The sequence below is a fragment of the Choloepus didactylus genome, chromosome 3, assembly GCF_015220235.1.
Source record: "Choloepus didactylus isolate mChoDid1 chromosome 3, mChoDid1.pri, whole genome shotgun sequence".
In the NCBI taxonomy this organism is placed as follows: domain Eukaryota; kingdom Metazoa; phylum Chordata; class Mammalia; order Pilosa; family Megalonychidae; genus Choloepus; species Choloepus didactylus.
Window position 1 is genome coordinate 51,895,822 of NC_051309.1, and position 16,888 is coordinate 51,912,709.

Here is a 16,888-nt window from a genome sequence, read left to right on the forward strand (position 1 = left end):
CTTATTATAAAGCCACAGTTGTCAAAACAGCATGGTACTGGCACAAAGATACACATATAGATCAATGGAATCAAATTGAGAATTCAGAGATAGACCCTCAGATCTATGGCCGACTGATCTTTGATAAGGCCCCCAAAGTCACTGAACTGAGTCATAATGGTCTTTTCAACAAATGGGGCTGGGAGAGTTGGATATCCACATGCAAAAGAATGAAAGAGGACCCCTACCTCACACCCTACACAAAAATTAACTCAAAATGGACCAAAGATCTCAATATAAAAGAAAGTACCATAAAACTCCTAGAAGATAATGTAGGAAAACATCTTCAAGACCTTGTATTAGCCGGCCACTTCCTAGACTTTACACGCAAAGCACAAGCAACAAAAGAAAAAATAGATAAATGGGAACTCCTCAAGCTTAGAAGTTTCTGCACCTCAAAGGAACTGCTCAAAAAGATAAAGAGGCAGCCAACTCAATGGGAAATAATTTTTGGAAACCATGTATCTGACAAAAGATTGATATCTTGCATATATAAAGAAATCCTACAACTCAATGACGATAGTTCAGACAGCCCAATTATAAAATGGGCAAAAGATATGAAAAGACAGTTCTCTGAAGAGGAAATACAAATGTTTCAAGAAACACATGAAAAAATGTTCAGCTTCACTAGCTATTAGAGAGATGCAAATTAAGACCACAATGAGATACCATCCAACACCTATTAGAGTGGCTCCCATTAAACAAACAGGAAACTACAAATGCTGGAGGGGATGTGGAGAAATTGGAACTCTTATTCATTGTTGGTGGGACTGTATAATGGTTCAGCCACTCTGGAAGTCAGTCTGGCAGTTCCTTAGAAAACTAGATATAGAGTTACCATTCGATCCAGCGATTGCACTTCTCGGTATATACCCGGAAGATCGGAAAGCAGTGACACGAACAGATATCTGCACGCCAATGTTCATAGCAGCATTATTCACAATTGCCAAGAGATGGAAACAACCCAAATGTCCTTCAACAGATGAGTGGATAAATAAAATGTGGTACATACACACGATAGAATACTACGCGGCAGTAAGAAGGAACGATCTGGTGAAACATATGACAACATGGATGAACCTTGAAGACGTAATGCTGAGCGAAATAAGCCAGGCACAAAAAGAGAAATATTATATGCTACCACTAATGGGAACTTTGAAAAATGTAAAACAAATGGTTTATAATGTAGAATGTAGGGGAACTAGCAATAGAGAGCAATTAAGGAAGGGGGAACAATAATCCAAGAAGAACAGATAAGCTATTTAACGTTCTGGGGATGCCCAGGAATGACTGTGGTCTGTTAATTTCTGATGGATATAGTAGGAAAAAGTTCACAGAAACATTGCTATATTAGGTAACTTTCTTGGGGTAAAGTAGGAACAGGTTGGAAGTAAAGCAGTTATCTCAGGTTAGTTGTCTTTTTTTACTCCCTTGTTATGGTCTGTTTGAAATGGTCTTTTACTGCATGTTTTTTTTTTTTTAATTTTTTTTTTCATACAGTTGATTTAAAAAGGAAAAAAAAGTTAAAAAAAAAAAAAAAAGGAAAAAAACATGTAGTGCCTCCTTGAGGAGCCTGTGGAGAATGCAGGGGTATTGGCCTACCCCACCTCGATGGTTGCCAACATGACCACAGACATAGGGGACTGGTGGTTTGATGGGTTGAGCCCTCTATCATAGGTTTTACCCTTGGGAAGATGGTTGCTGCAAAGGAGAAGCTAGGCCTCCCTATAATTGTGCCTAAGAGCCTCTTCCTGAATGCCTCTTTGTTGCTCAGATGTGGCCCCCTCTCTCTAGCTAAGCCAACTTGAAAGGTGAAATCACTCCCCTCCCCACTACGTGGGATCAGACACCCAGGGGAGTGAATCTCCCTGGCAACATGGAATATGACTCCCGGGGAGGAATGTAGACCTGGCATCGTGGGACGGAGAACATCTTCTTGACCAAAAGGGGGATGTGAAAGGAAATGAAATAAGCTTCAGTGGCAGAGAGATTCCAAAAGGAGCTGAGAGGTCACTCTGGTGGGCACTCTTACGCACACTTTAGACAACCCTTTTTAGGTTCTAAAGAATTGGGGTAGCTGGTGGTGGATACCTGAAACTATCAAACAACAACCCAGAACCCATGAATCTTGAAGACAATTGTATAAAAATGTAGCTTCTGAGGGGTGATAATGGGATTGGGAAAGCCATAAGGACCACCCTCCTCTTTGTCTAGTTTATGGATGGATGAGTAGAAAAATAGAAGGAAACAAACAAACAGACAAAGGTACCCAGTGTTCTTTTTTACTTCAATTGCTCTTTTTCACTTAAATTATTATTCTTGTTATTTTTGTGTGTGTGCTAATGAAGGTGTCAGGGAGTGATTTAGGTGATGAATGTACAACTATGCAATGGTACTGTGAACAATCGAATGTGCGATTTGTTTTGTATGACTGCGTTGTATGTGAATATATCTCAATAAAATGAATCAATCAATGTTAAAGGGAGTTCTTCACACTAAAAGGAAAGGACACTAGAAAGGGGTTCAAAGAAGCATAAAGACATAAAGACCTGCAGTGAAGATAACCATTTGGGTGATTATAAATACAAGTATTATTGTAGTGTATTGTTTGGTATGTAACTCCACTTATTACTTCCTATAGGTGCTAAAGTACAAATTCATAAAAAGCAGTGATATATCTATGGTTTTGGACATACAATGTGCAAAGATGTAAGTGGTAACAAGTACCCCCCAAAAAGGTGGGGGGCAGAGGGGTATAGGAAAAGCATATATATATGCTACTAAAGTTAAATTTGTATCACACCAAATATGACTGATATATTTAGGATGTTAAATTTTAACCCCATGGTAACCACAAGGAAAATAGATGAAAAATATATCCAGATAGAAAAGAGAGGGCACTCAATAAGGTAAAGCACCAAAAATTAAATAAATGGAAAAGTAGGCATTAATGGGAGAATGAAGGGACAAAAAGGGTATAAGACACATAAAGGCTAAAGAGCAAAATGGCAGAAGAAAGTCCTGCATTATCAGTTGTAGCTTTAAATGTAAATGGATTAAACACTTCAGTCAAAAGGATAAGAATGGCAGAATGGATTTTTAAAAAGCATGAACCAACTATATGCTGTCTACAAGACACTCACTTTAAATTCAAAGATACAAGTAGGCTGAAAGTGAAAGGATGGAAAAAAAATATACCATGCAAGTAGTAACCAAAAGAAAGCTGGGGTAGCAATACCTTGAACAGATAAAATAGACTTTAAATCAAAAACAGTTTTGAGAGACAAAGACAGCCATTATATACTAATAAAGTGGACAATTCAAGAGGAAGATGTAACAATTATAAATATATATGAACCTAACAGCAGAGCCCCAAAATATATAATGCAGATATTAACAGACTGAAAGGGAGACATTGATGGTTCTACGTTAGTAGTAGGAGAATTTAATACACCACTTTCAATAACAGGTAGAACATCTAGTAAAAAGATCAGTAAGAAAATACAAGACTTGAACAATACTTTAAACCAACTAGGCCTAATAGACATATATAGAACACATCAACCAACAAAAAGTGAATACACATTCTCAGGTGCACATGGACCATTCTCTATGAGAGACCATATGTTAGGTCACAAAACAAGTTACATTAAATTCAAAAATACTGAAATCATACAATGTATATTCCCCAATCACAAGGAATGAAGCTATAAATCAATAACAGAGGGACAAATGGAAAATTCATAAATATGTGAAAATTAAACAACATACTCTTAAACAACCAATGGGTTAAAGAGGAAATCACAAGTGAAATTAGGAAATATCTTGAAGCAAATGGAAATGAAAATACAACATACCAAACCTTATGGGATGCAAAGAAGCAGAACTGAGAGGGAAATTTACAGCTCTAAATGTTTACATTAAAAAAAGAAGAAAGGTATCAAATCAGAGATACCTCAAAACTAGAAGAACTAGATAAAAAAGAAGAGCAAACTAAAAACAAGTTGAGCAAAAGAGAAGGAAGTAGGATTAGAGTGGAGATGAATGAAATAGAAACAAAAAACCAACAGAGAAAATCAACAAAACCAAAAGTTGGTTCTTTGAAAAGATCAGTAAAATTGACAAACCTTTAGTTACGTTGAAAAAGAAAAAAAGATAGAGGACAAAAATAATGAAAATCAAAAAATAAAAAGAGGGACATTACTACCAACCACACTGAAATAAAAAGGTCTATAAGAGGATACTACGAGCAATTGTACATCAATAAATTAGATAACCTAGATGAAATGCACAAATTCTTAGGAACACACAAACCACCTACACTGACTCAAGAAGAAATAGAAGATTTCAATAAACCAATTACTGGAATCAAAAACCTCCCAACAAAAAAATGCTCAGGACCAGACAGTATCACAGGGGAATTCTACCAAACCTTTTAACTTAACTCACTCTTCTTAAGCTCTTCCAAAAAATTGAAGAGGGAACACCCCCAAACTCATTCTATGAGGCTAAAATCACCCTCAAACCAAAGCCAGATAAAGATACCACAAGAAAACTACAGACCAATCTCTCTTATGAATGTAGATGCAAATATCTTCCACAAAATACTAGCAAACTGAATCCAACAGGACATTAAAAGAATTATACACAATGATCAAGTGGGATTTATCCCTGGTATGCAAGGTTGGTTTGACATAAGAAAACCAATAAATGTAATACACCATATCAACAGAATGAAGGAAAAAAACAGGTGATCAATCAATTGATGAAGAAAAGGCGTTGAACAAAATACGGTACCCTTTCTTCATAAAAAACACTTGAAACACTTGGAATAGAAGGAAGCTTCTTCAACATGATAAACGGCGTATGTGAAAAGCCCACATCCTTCCTAATGGTGAAAGACTGAAAGCTCTTCCTGTAACACGAGGAACAAGACAAGGATGCCCACTGTCACACTACTGTTATTCAACACTGTACTGGAAGTTCTTGCCAGAGCAATTAGGCCAGAAAAAGAAATAAAAGGTATCCATGTTGGAAAGGAAGAAGTAAAACTTTCCCTATTTGTAGTGACATTATCCTATCTACATAAAGTCCTGAAAAATCCACAACAAAGCAACTAGAGCTAATAAATGAATTCAGCAAACTGGTGGGGTACAAGATCAACACTCCCAAATCAATAGTGGTTATTTACATAAGCAATGAACAATCAGAAGAAACCAAGAAAAAAATTCCATTCACAACAGCAACTAATAGAATCGAATATCTAGAAATAAATCTAATGAAGATGTAAAGGCTTGCACACAAATATCTACAAAACATTGCTAAAAGAAATCAAAGAGGACCCAATGGAAGGACAGTCCATGTTCATGGACTGGAATACTAAATATCATTAAGTTGTCAATCCTACCCTAGGCAATTTATAGATTCAACACAATCCCAATCAAAATTCCAACCTTCTTTGCAGAAAAAAGAAAAGCCAATCATCAAATTATATGGAAGGGTAAGGTTCCCCAAGTAGTTAAAGGCATCTTGAAAAAGAAGAATGAATTTAGAGGACTCATACTTCCTGATCTTAAAACTTATTATAAAGACACAGTAATCAAAACATCATGGTACTGGCAAAAGGACAGACATATAGACCAATGGAATCAAATGGAGAGGACAGAAATCATCCCTCACAAGTATGGCCCACTGATTTCTGACAAGGAGGGAAAGGCCACTAAATTGAGAAAGAATAGGTTGTTCAACAAATCATGCTGGGAAAACTAGATCACCATTTGCAAAAAACAAAAGTAGGATCTCCACCTCACGCCATACACACAAGTCAACTCAAAATGGATAAAAGACTTAAACATAAGAGCCAGAACTATCAAACTCATAGAAGAAAATGTAGGGAAGCATCTTCAGGAACTTGTGATAGGCAATCATTTATTACAGTTTACACCCAAAGCACAGGCAACAAAAGAGAAAAATAGATAAATGGGGGCTCATTAAAATTAAAAACTTTTGTTCCTCAAAAGACTTCATCATGAAAGTAAAACGACAACCTACACAATAGGAAGAAATATTTGGAAACCACATATTTGATAAAGGTTTAATATCCAGAATATATAAAGAAATCATTCAACTTAAGAACAAAAAGATCAACAAAGCAATTAAAAAATGGACAAAAGACTTGAACAGACATCTCTCCAAAGAAGACATATCAATAGCCAGAAAGGATATGTAAAGATGCTCAACATGATTAGACATCAGGAAAATGAAAATCAAAACCACATGAGATACCATTTCACATCCATTAGAATGGCTGAACAAGTGTTAGGGAGGATGCAGAGAAATAGGAACATTCATTCATTGCTGGTGAGAATATATAGTGGTGCAGCCACTGTGGAAGACAGTTTGGCATTTCCTCAGAAAGCTAAATATAGAACTACCATATGACCTGGGTAATCCCACTGGTAGGCATATACCCAAAATACTGAAAGCAGGGACTCGAATAGATATTTGCACACTGATGCTCATAGAGGCATCATTCACAACTGCCAAAAGACGGACACAACCCAAGTGTCCATCTCCAAATAATGGATAAACAAAATATGGTACATACATACAGTAGAATATTATTCAGCTGTAAAAAGTAATGAAGTCCTAATACATGGAACAACATGGATGAACCATGAAGACTTCATGTTGAGTGAAATAAGACAGACACAAAAGGACAAATACATAATCTCATGGATTTGAAATAATTAGAATAAGCAAACTCATAGAGTCATAATCTAGAATACAAGTTACCAGGGGATGGGGTGTAGGTAGGCAATGAGAAGTTAAGACTGAAAATGTACAGGGTACCTATTTGGAATGATGGAAATGTTTTGGCAGTGGATGGTGGTAATGACAGCATGACACTGTGAACCTAACTAATTAGCTCTGAAATATGTATCTGAATGTGATAAAAAGGGGAAATGTTAGTTTGTATATGTTGGAACATTAAAAATTTTAAAAACAAATCCATAGAACTGCACTAACCAGTGAATCCTAAATTAAATCATGGACTATACTAATAGTACAATTATTAAAATGTGCTTTCATCAATTTTATCAATTTCATCAATTGTAACCAATGCAAAGTGATGATAATAGGGTGATATATGGGAATCCTGTATTTTATGATTAATTGTTCTGTAAATGCACAACTTCCCTAATAAAGAGAAAATAATGATACCAGAAAAAAAAAAAAAGTCAAAAACAAATTGTTATAAACCAGTAATAAAGAGAAAAATCTTTAAAACCAGCCAGAGGGAAAAGAAACATTATGTACAGAGCAACAAAGACAATAATCACTGGACACTCCTTGTTGGGAAAAAAAATGCAAGCTAGAAGATAATGGAGGAACATCCTTAAAGTATGAGGAAAAAATGTCAAAGAGAATTTTATAGTAAAAATATGTATTAAAAAGGTTACATAAAAATATTTTCGGACTAAGTAACTGAAAGGATTCATGACCAGCAATATAAGAAATGTTAAAGGAAGCCCTTCAGATAGAAGGAAAAGGAAACCAGATATAAATCTGAATCTATACAAAAGAATGAAAAGCAAAAAAAATAATAAAAGGGTTAATATAAAAGATTTCTTATTTTTCCAATCACTTCAAAAGTATAACTGACTGTTTAAAGCAAAAATAATAACAATGTTATTTGGAGTTGATAAAATAAATAAATATAAAATGTATGAGAATCATACCATGAAGGTTAGGAGAAAGGAAATAAAAATAAATTACTGAAATCATGAAAGTCTAAAGCAAATATAGAAAAAAAAGGCAAAAAAGAAGGTATAGCTAGTAGGCAAATAAAGGAGATGAAATGGAATCATAGAAGAATACTGAAGAAAAGAGAAAAATAGGAAAAGAAACAAAGAACAGATGGGCAAATAAAAAATACATAGCAAAATGATAGATTTAAATAAAAAAATATTTAAGATCACATTAAGGGTAAACAGTCTATGACTGAATTAAAACACAGTCAACTTGGATTTAAAAATTTCAAAAAAGCCAATGCCCAACTAAATGCTGTGTACAAGAAACTCACGTGGAATACAAAAACATAAATAAGTTAAAGGTAAAAGAATGGAAAAAGATATACTGTATTAATACTAATCAAAAGAAAGCTGAAGGGCAAATTTCAATAGATTTAAAAACAACAATTTTACCACAGACAAAGAGGAATATTTAATAATGAAAAAAGGGACCAAAAAGAACTGCCATTCTATATTCAATAAATCACTCCAATCTTCTCATACTGAACCAAGCTTCTACAAATAAGATTTGAACAAAAGAAGTGAAGCCTCAACAACAAAATGAACTATCACTTAAACACTGCAGGCAACAGAAATAACCCCCTAAGAACCTAAGAACCAAACTGAAAGGATAATGTACAGGGCAAGAAGTCTCTTGTCATTTCAAAACAAACAAACAAAAAACAAAAAAACAAAAAAGAAGCCAAGAGTTCCAACCAACACAATTTGGATTAGTCTATAGTATTTTATGCATAGAAAAATATATTTTATATAAGAATCTAATATTTTTAAAGAAAAGAAAAGAGTATGTCTGAACACTTGAGGGGCAAATCAAGATGGTGCTTATAATGGGCCAGAAAAAGAAAAATTCAAGAGAATTTTTAAATCAGTTTTCCAAGTTTTTACACATACCTTTCTCCTACACTGATGCTTCTGACAGTCACGCATCTTAACACACTTAGTTTCACACAGATAAAGTTTATGGCATGGCATTCGTTTTGTATGCTTTCCACAACGACAATGCTTTTCCACTTCCTGGAAGCATCAAAAAGAAAGGCTATGAAACCTTACTTTTGTTAATTTGTTTTTTTTTTTTATATTGCAATTCCTATAATTACTGAAAAAAAAAGGAGAAATATTTTAAATAGCAAATTGTCATGAAAGACTTTACCAAAACCAAGCTGAATTGCCTAAAGTATTTGTTTATATCTTAGTTTGTTCCCAAAATGACTTCAAATGGATTTTCACTATTAATAGAAATCTGATATTAAGTACTCAAAAATCACTACATATTAAAATTACTTATATCTAGTTACAACTATAACATCTGCATAACTAACGTGCATCTTGCCCTAAACTGAGCCAGAATTATTAATAAGGCCCACTACTCTGAAAATATTTTTCTTCTCTCAGTAAAGCAAGAAAATTGGACTTTCTAATAATCTAATCTGTTGGCCTATGGTAGTGTCAAAACCAAAATGACATAAATAACTTCAAATTCTTGATTAGTCTAGGTATTCAGGTCTTCCCATTATCACTTGATTAGTCTAGGTACAGAAGTCTTTCCATTCATCACTGCTTTGAATGTCTGCAGGGAAAAATCCCCCACCAAATTATAAAAATGAATATGCTGAACTTTTAACAAGCAAAAACAAAGGTAATTTCTTTATTTGATTGCTGGCACACTCTCCTGCTTCTTCACCATAAGTATTAGGTCATTTAACTCATGCAGATCATGACATTGATGTTTATGAAGGCAGGTAATAGAAAACAATCTCAGGACAATCCCATTTGATACTTTATGACAAGCAGCTCTTAAAATTAATCATTATAAGACATAACTAACTTGTCTACATGTTTCACAAGGACCTCGGTGACAACGCTGTGAACACCTATGGATTCCACATTCAAGTAATTTGTCACAGCTATCTCCACAAGTCGGTACATCTTCTGTACAAGGCAAAGAAAACTCTAAGAGCAGAAAAAAAGTCAATGTTAATAAGATAAGTTACTAGTATGCACTGACAATGTGCTTTATCCTTTGGCTACCCAAAGAATAACAGCCCTTTCAGACATGAATTTTTGCATTTTCTGAATTATTGTGAAAAAAAAAATAGTCTTACTGAAAATAACCTCTAATACTTCATAAAGGAGTTTGTGCTTTTTAAAAAGAATTCTGACACATGACAAGTTACCATCCTCAAGAAACACATGTTTAAGAGCTTAAAAACCTTCAGAAATACTACACTAAAGTAATGAGTAAGACCATGAAAACCTGTACAAGGACTTTCCACAATATAAAGAATTATTAAAAAAATTTTTTTCTTACCATCATAGTTCAAAAATAAACGAAGATTAGATTTAAAGTAGTATGAAACTCACCTTTAAAATATACCTATTATAATAACAAGTGTTGGAAATAATCTTATAATGTCTGGTGGTATTAGTGGATATCCAAGGAAGCAGACTCAAACTCTTAACTCTACTATTTCTTTAACTCAAGGCAGTCAAAAATAAATTTACCTATAATCTAAAAACCTAACACGCAACAATCGCAATTTACATGCTAGGCACTATACTAAATCCTTTATGTGTATTTTTATCATTTAATTCTCACAATCTTATGAAGGAGGTACCATTATTGTTCTCATTTAACTTGAGAATCTGTAGTTCACAGATGTGGGATTTGAACCCTGATATAACTGACTCCAAAGTCTGAGTTCTTAACCACTGTGCTGTATTTTGTCTCTCATCCAAATGTAAAGAAATCTAATATCAAATCTGTATACTTACTGAAACCACATTATGAGCCCCCAGAGACATCTAATTTAATTAGGAAATTTGTTGTTCTTGTTTTAATCATCTCCAGTTAACATGGTAAATAATCATATCCTATCAAAGGCTTTTAAAAAATGTCTTACTTGATTTCTGACAAGGACAGAATCTTTTCCCAGATCGAGGACATTCTCCACAAGCACCAATATGGCAAACCTGTTCACATGTATGATTACCACATGGCAGTGTTTTTCCACATACCTAAAATAAAATGCAATAAGCACTACTGAAGGATTTAAAAGTTAACCAAAAATGTCTTCATTAACCAAACAAGAATACATTTTCAATCACAAAAGTAAAAATTTCTTTATATTCCTCAAAATATTATGCTTTATACCTTCATGTGTCATATATATACATTTTTCCCCATGCACCAAAGAATATATTTTTAAAATATAATAAAGGAAAAAAGTACATGCAGCTTCATATGGCCATCCACCAATGGCACTAAAACCATGCCAATTCTGAGACAAGCAACATACAAAATCAATCCTACTTCCTCAAGAAGTAGGGGAGAGATGTTAGTTGAGAGAAAAAGAAGAGAGGGATAGAAAGCTGGCAAGAAACTGAGTATATCCTTTCTGAATAAAATTCAACAAATAGCTGTTAATTTTTAAAAAAAAAAAATTCCCCTAGTAATTAAATCAGAAAATAGTTTCTTAAAAGATAATATAATTCATCTGAGTTGCTTATCTTTCTCTTCTTTTATCCAATTAAACCTAATTAGCATTTCTGCCTTCTAGGTGTTTATGCTTTCTGTATCCTTTAACACCCAACCCTCAAAATGTATGTATACTTACTTGATCACAGTGCCACAGTGGACTTGCACAACTTCGTTCAGCTACTTTTTTGCCACAGACACACTTTTGTCTACTAACTCTTGGACAGGGCTGACAAGTTCCTAAAATCAGAATGGTAAGTTAGCACTAAAATATTATTAAAGCAATGGAGATTGCTTTACTCTTGCTTAAAGACAGAACACTTAACAGGTACCTGCATGACAAGGATTTTCACACTTATGTTGTCCACAAAGCAGCTTCCGCCCACATGGCCCCTGACAAGACCATTCTTTGGCACTGCACCTACGAGGGATAGGTTTTGCTTTCTTACAGTAACAAGTGGTTGTGACCATCTTTGGACAAGGAGGGCAGGGACCTAGAATTCAATGAAAGGAAAACTATACATACCAGATGTCAAAATGAAAACTTTCAATTCCTAACAGTAATTTCTAAAGCTTTCCTTACTGATACTTTAAAAGGCAATCTCTTTCAATGTTTTCTTAAGGCAAATTTAACCTCTGAATTCAACCTTCACATTTTATTTTATTTTTTTGCCTCAATTTAAGAATAACCACCCATCAAGAATTTTAAATTCTTACCTGGATGACAAAGGAGTAAACACTTATGGCCACAAGGAGGTTTAAATTCTTTCTCACATACATGGCCACATGAATGAGGCACAAGCCACGGATCTAAAGGTGGATCTTCTACTTTTCCACAATAGCAATAGTACCTACTCGGTGTTTCAGATCGTTTGTATTCAAACCTACATTTTGGACTACAAAGAGGAGTGAAATTATTAAAGTTAATTTAATCTTTAGAAACAACATGAGGGATAGGAATATAAATATACTTAGTAACAGTGCTCAACTAGTTTATGTTATCACATTCTCTGCTCCATCTTTATTTTAGTAAATAACTAAGATCTTACTAAAATTGATTTCAACCATCTACAACAGCTCTAATAGAATTCCCTGAAATGATAGACCCATTCTATACCTGCACTGCCCAATACTAGTAGACTTAGCACTTAGAAAGTGGCTAGTGTGGGCAACTAAGGAGAGAACCAAATTTCTTATTTTATTTAAATTTCTAAAAACTTGAATAACCACTTGTGGCTAGTTGCTACCATATCAGACAACATGTATCGAGAATACAGCTACACAAAGAAAGTAATGTTAGCTTTCTACTAACCACTTGCACTTTATTTTTGAGGTATTTATCCCAATTTTTATTAAGCTCAATTTTTTAAAAGCTTGGTTATATGGTTCACTTAAAATAAGTAAAATATATTAGCAATAGCAAACAGAATAGGGTAGTCAGGTTATACGTAGGCAACACAGCAGCAAGAAACATGACTATGATCTAGAATTAAGGGGAAAAACACTGAGAGTTAAAAAAAAAAAAAGAATTCCATCATTCTCAACATCTAACACAAAATAGACATTTTCAAATGTGCTGAAGTCAAAGAAAATTTTCACATCATCACTTAAATTTCTTTAATACACAATATATTTTCACTGTGCATGTTCTTTTCCTAAATAAGCCCTACATAAATTTAAAAATAACTAAAAGATATTTGTTCTTGTAATTAAAACCAGAAACAAAAATACCATGTCTCACCTGGAATAAATGGCATTTATGTTAGAAAAGTTAAATTTTCCTTTATTACAGGAAAAACTTCTACTGTTCCTTTAAACTAGTATGGAGGGGGATATATACTTTTAATAAGCTTAGATATGAATGGCTAAAAGGCCACTCACCACACCATCAGCAATGACAATGAATTGCTCCAGGAGATTAGGAGGAGGTGAGAGCAACAGTGCAAATGCATGAATTTTATTTAAAATAATACCATGCCAACAATGACATTAGTTACGCCATATCTTGTTCATAAACAAGTAATGTCTTAGCTAGAAACATGCATTTTAAATTTTTGATTTCCAGAAAAATGACCCATTTAAAACTATCAGCAGAATATCTTGTTTAATTCTGTACCTATTAAACACTGAAATCCCCCTGACAAATAAATAACATAGACGATTGAAACAAATAACTTTAAATTTTAAAACCATTTCAGAGAAGCTAACAATAATAAACAGAAAACAAATAATATCTTTCAAAGCATTATCATAAGACAGAACTTATTCTACAAGAATAAAAAAAGCAATGAATTTAGAAGTCAGAAATCCTAGCTTTCAAATGCTGGGTCCAGGAGAGGACCCTGGAGGGTTCCAGAAGAGAAACACTGTTTAGCTACAATTAACTTCAATATCCCAACTGGTAACATGAGAATAAAATCTGTCCCAGATTGCTGAGAATTGTTTTTACAAAGTAACTAACATCAAAAATGTTTTTTAAAAAACTACACCCCAGAATTTTAAGAGTGTATCTGAATTTAGGGTAAAAAGGAAGGTCTGACACAGATCCAGGTTTTCTGTGGCCTGAATCTTATACACTGGGGCCTATGTTAACAAAAAGAACACAAAATCGTAAAAAAAAAAAAATAAAGTTCAAAAATGAACTTTATGTGAACACACAGAGTCCCTGAAGCTTATGTTTTTGTTTTGCTTTGTTTTTTGTCATTACCTAGATGTAAACCTACCCCTTGGCCTGCCAGTATGCATACATTTTTTCCTTATTTAGCAAAGATATAAAATTTCCACTCCCTAACTCTTTCTAAAAATAAATGGTAGAAGTTCAAGGACAAATAATCATTGATAATAAGCCAAACGATAAAATAAATATAGACAAATTAATGAGATTAGATAATATATACCTACAGTTTTGAGGGATTTCAAGGGTTAAATTGGGAAGGTTACAATTAAAATATGTTACATGACAGTCTTTTATAACATGATGCTAATGACAATAGTAACTCCATAAGAAAATTACCAGAATTATGAATGATTCTTAGTCACAAAGAAAAGAGATTCAAATCCTTAAAAAGGGTAATTAAGGAGTTGTTTTGCAGGGAAAAAAAAAAATAAAGTCTAAATGATTTATTAGCTAATTAGGTAGTAGTAGTTATAAAAAATGGGAGGAAAAAAGCCAAGGTCTCTCATATCTTCACAACCCAAATGACTAATTAAAGGCTAAACATGGATACTGAAATTGCCAACAAAACAACTTATCTATAATTTCCATGTATTCTACAACTAAATATTCCAATTAAATTAGAAAAAGTTACCAAGGCCAGGGATAATCTCTCTTTCCAAAGTCATCATCCATCAAAGGAGAAGATACAAGAAACTGGCTGTCTTTAGCCCACTTCTGGATACAGGGCAAGTGAAATATACAGAAACATCCTGAACAACTCCAAACCTAAGATGAAGGTATCAAAAATTAACATGCATTCAATGATGTTTCTTTGACAATGCCACAATATTTTAAAATAAGCATCACACTAAATTATTTTCAAAAGCTACCAAAGGATTACAGAAAAAGAAAAAAAAAATCCTTCCTTCCAATATAATAGAATAGAACTGTTCTTTATAAAAACTTACTGAAATGTAAACAATTTAAAAAAAATATACAAGGGGAAAATAAACAATCAATGCAAACTAGAGTCTACAGTTGAGAGAAACATTGTAATATGCGTCCATTAATTGTAACAAAGGCAATATACCAAAGCTAAATGTCTGTAAGACGGGGATAAAAGGGAGGGGTATGGGATTCTTGGTGGTGGTGGTGTTGTCTGACCCTTTTATTGTGTTTTATTTTTATTTTTCCCTTTAATTTTTTTAGCCATCATTTTTTTTTCTTTTCTCTCCTTTTTTTTTTTTTTTTGTGGAAGAAATGGAAATGTCCTCATATAGATTGTGGTGGTAAATGCATAACTATGTGATTATACCTAGAACCATTGGTTGTTTACTTAGGAGGGAATGTATGGTGTGTGAATAAAACTGTTTTAAAAATAAAGAGGGATACAAGTGCTGTAGAAAATGTAGAGAGAGGGATGTACCTAATCACCATTGGTGGGGATATAGAATGGTGCAACCCATCTGGAGGGCAGTGTGGTGGTTTCACAGGAAGCTAAGTATGGGGCTGCCCCGTGGTCCTGCAACCACTTTATTGGGTATATACCTGGAAGAACTGAGAGCAGGGACCCAAATGGACATTTGCACACTGGTGTTTAAAGCGGCAGTATTCACAATAGATGGAGGTGGCCTAAGGCTACATGAATGGAATGGGAACTGTGGTGTATACATACAATGGAATATTGAGCAGCTGCAAGAAGGAATAAAGTTGTGAAGCATGCAACAAGGTGAATGGACCAATGGACCCTGAGGACAGCAATTTGAGTGAAATAAGCCAGAAATGAAAAGACAAACATTATAACACCTGATTAGTAGTAAACTATAATACCTTATAGTTAGTAAATCACTAACTATAACATGCAAACTCCGAGAACTGAATCTGAGAGCACAGGTTATCAGGGGAAGGCTTATTGTAAAGGTCTCTAGACTGTAAACTCTTACAGCAGTCACATCTATTCCTGAGTTGTAATGGTTATCTCTAAATTCTGAGATGCTGAACTGTTTGTGTATAACCTGGTCAGTACCTGGAACTTCAGATGTCTGTGTAACACCTGAGACTCAGAGCCAGAGTCCAGCATTTATAAATGTCAGTTTTACCCCATACAGCAACTGTTTAAAAAGCTGAAAAAGTTCAGATTTCAATTAGAGATACGAATGAAGCTGATCTGCTTAGGACTAAGGTAAATCAGACTAAAGGTAAAGGGTGATATTTACAGCATTTTAGAATTTCAACTTCTGTGTGAGACTAAAGGAAGAGATGTTTATTTGGTACAAAATCTGTATTTTCTGCTATAGCACACTATATAATTTAACTCGATGGTCAATTTATTCAAACACCATAATTACATGGAACTTTGAATAGGGAGCGAGATCTAGTTGGTTTGTACAGGTTAGTGTGAAGCCCAAATACATCCCAGAGTAATCTGAGCAGAAAATAAAAATGTATATGCAAAGCCCCCTTGAAGGACTGGGGATAAATGTGGAAATATTAAACTTCCCTACCTGGGGAATTCCTCATATTCTCACAAGTATTGGGACTACCAATTTAGAAGGTCAAGCCCTTGATCTCGGGGCTTGCACTTATGAAAACTGTTACTGCAAAGAAGAAGCTAAGCCTACTTATAATGGTGCTTAAAAGTCACCCCCAGAGAACCTCTTTGGTTGCTCAGATGTGTCCTCCTTCTCTAAGCCAACTCTGCAGGTAAACTCACTGCCCTCTCTCCTATGTGGGACATGACTCCCAGGGGTGTAAATCTCCCTGGCAATGTGGGACATGATTTCCAGAGATAAGACTGGACCCGGCATTGTGGAATTGAGAAAGGCTTCTTGACCAAAAGGGGAAAGAGAAATGCGACAAAATAAACTTTCAGTGGCTGACAGATTTCAAATGGAGTTGAGCGGT

The 16,888-nt window shown here is 34.3% G+C and overlaps 1 protein-coding gene across 6 annotated transcripts in view; it reads right to left on the reverse strand.

The window, feature by feature from the left end:
• Positions 1 to 16,888, reverse strand: part of NFXL1 (nuclear transcription factor, X-box binding like 1) — a 110,164-nt gene that overhangs the window by 76,590 nt on the left and 16,686 nt on the right. For all 6 annotated transcript variants that reach the window (XR_005215855.1, XM_037829742.1, XM_037829746.1 and 3 more), the window contains 7 exons: positions 14,637 to 14,770; positions 12,046 to 12,224; positions 11,661 to 11,822; positions 11,468 to 11,568; positions 10,754 to 10,868; positions 9,679 to 9,803; positions 8,745 to 8,867 (listed from right to left, as the gene is read on the reverse strand). Coding sequence is in view for 5 of the 6 variants with exons in the window: in XM_037829742.1 (XP_037685670.1) it covers positions 8,745 to 8,867; positions 9,679 to 9,803; positions 10,754 to 10,868; positions 11,468 to 11,568; positions 11,661 to 11,822; positions 12,046 to 12,224; positions 14,637 to 14,770 (939 nt within the window). In the remaining variant the exon portion in view is untranslated. The remainder of the gene's footprint in view (positions 1 to 8,744; positions 8,868 to 9,678; positions 9,804 to 10,753; positions 10,869 to 11,467; positions 11,569 to 11,660; positions 11,823 to 12,045; positions 12,225 to 14,636; positions 14,771 to 16,888) is intronic.